Source organism: Ailuropoda melanoleuca, unplaced genomic scaffold (assembly GCF_002007445.2).
Source record: "Ailuropoda melanoleuca isolate Jingjing unplaced genomic scaffold, ASM200744v2 unplaced-scaffold63080, whole genome shotgun sequence".
NCBI lineage: Eukaryota > Metazoa > Chordata > Mammalia > Carnivora > Ursidae > Ailuropoda > Ailuropoda melanoleuca.
In genome coordinates, this window is record NW_023237260.1 from 1 (window position 1) to 1094 (window position 1094).

Sequence of the window (1094 nt, forward strand, 5' to 3'; positions counted from 1 at the left end):
CCGAGACAATAAGTTAAGACTGCCGTGATGCCACATCCTGGTCGATATTAGGAACGAATGGAAGAAAATAATGTACAGCCACAGACTGACCACAGCTGTTTTATTGTCAGCATTCTCAAGTTGTACACTGGCTGCCCAAAGGCACAAAACACTTCGAGATGATAAGAGCAGTTCTGTCCGTCCTCTTCGCCTCGGCAAATGTTACAGTTTTCTTTGTCATAAATATTTGCGGATTCAGAGTGGGGAATTCCTATGGTACAAAAAAGGCGGGGGAACATAGAGTACAGTCCTGGTTTTTGGTGTCCACAGTGTGTGCTTGTCCTGCTGGGTGGAGGGTGGTGTCCGCTGGCTTGAGACTCTCCATGCCGCCAGGTCTTTCAGAGACGATACCAGTTCTTGGGAATTCAGTTTAAACAGACATGATGTGTTTGACGAAAGCCTCGTAGTTGATGCAGCCGTTGGAGTCTTCCTGGCCTGCCAGCAGGGCTTCTACTTCCTCCTCCTTCATCTTCTCACCTAGTGTGGCCAGCACGTGGCGAAGCTCAGCGCCCATCACGGTGCCGTTGCCCTCCTTGTCGAAGACGCGAAGACCCTCAACGAAGTCCTCAAAGGTGCCCTGGTTCTTGTTGTTGGCGACGGCCTGGAGCATGGGCAGGAATTCCTCGAAAGCCATCTTCTTGGCGTTCATCTCCTCGTTGCTGGGGTTGCCCAGGATCTTGTTGACCTCGGCGTTGGTGGGGTTCTGTCCCAGGGCGCGCATGATGTCCGCTGCCTGGTTGTAGGCGATCTTGCTGTCTCCTGTCCTGTCGAAGAGGAGGAAGGCCTCTTTGAAGTCATCCTGCTGCTCCTGGCTGAACTCGATCTTGATGCTGGCTGGGTCGAAGGCGGGCTCCTTTGGCTTGACGGGCTCGGGGGCCGGGGCGGCGGCGGCAGGTGCGGCGGCCTTGGGCTCGGCCTTCTTGACGTCCTTCTTGGGTGCCATCGCGGAGGGTGGTCTGGTTGGTCAGGTGAGGTTCAAAGACAAAAAAAGCTCGAGGGCAGGATCCAAAGCACAAAGAGCAAGCGGTCCGGCGGCGGCGATCCCGGAAAGAGGC

The 1094-nt window shown here is 55.2% G+C and overlaps 1 protein-coding gene across 1 annotated transcript; it reads right to left on the bottom strand.

The window, feature by feature from the left end:
• Nucleotides 1-409: 409 nt before the first annotated feature.
• Nucleotides 410-982, bottom strand: LOC117800069 (myosin light chain 3, skeletal muscle isoform-like). The gene has a single exon (XM_034652597.1). The coding sequence runs from the start codon at nucleotides 980-982 to the stop codon at nucleotides 410-412; it is 573 nt and encodes a 190-aa protein (XP_034508488.1).
• Nucleotides 983-1094: the final 112 nt, after the last annotated feature.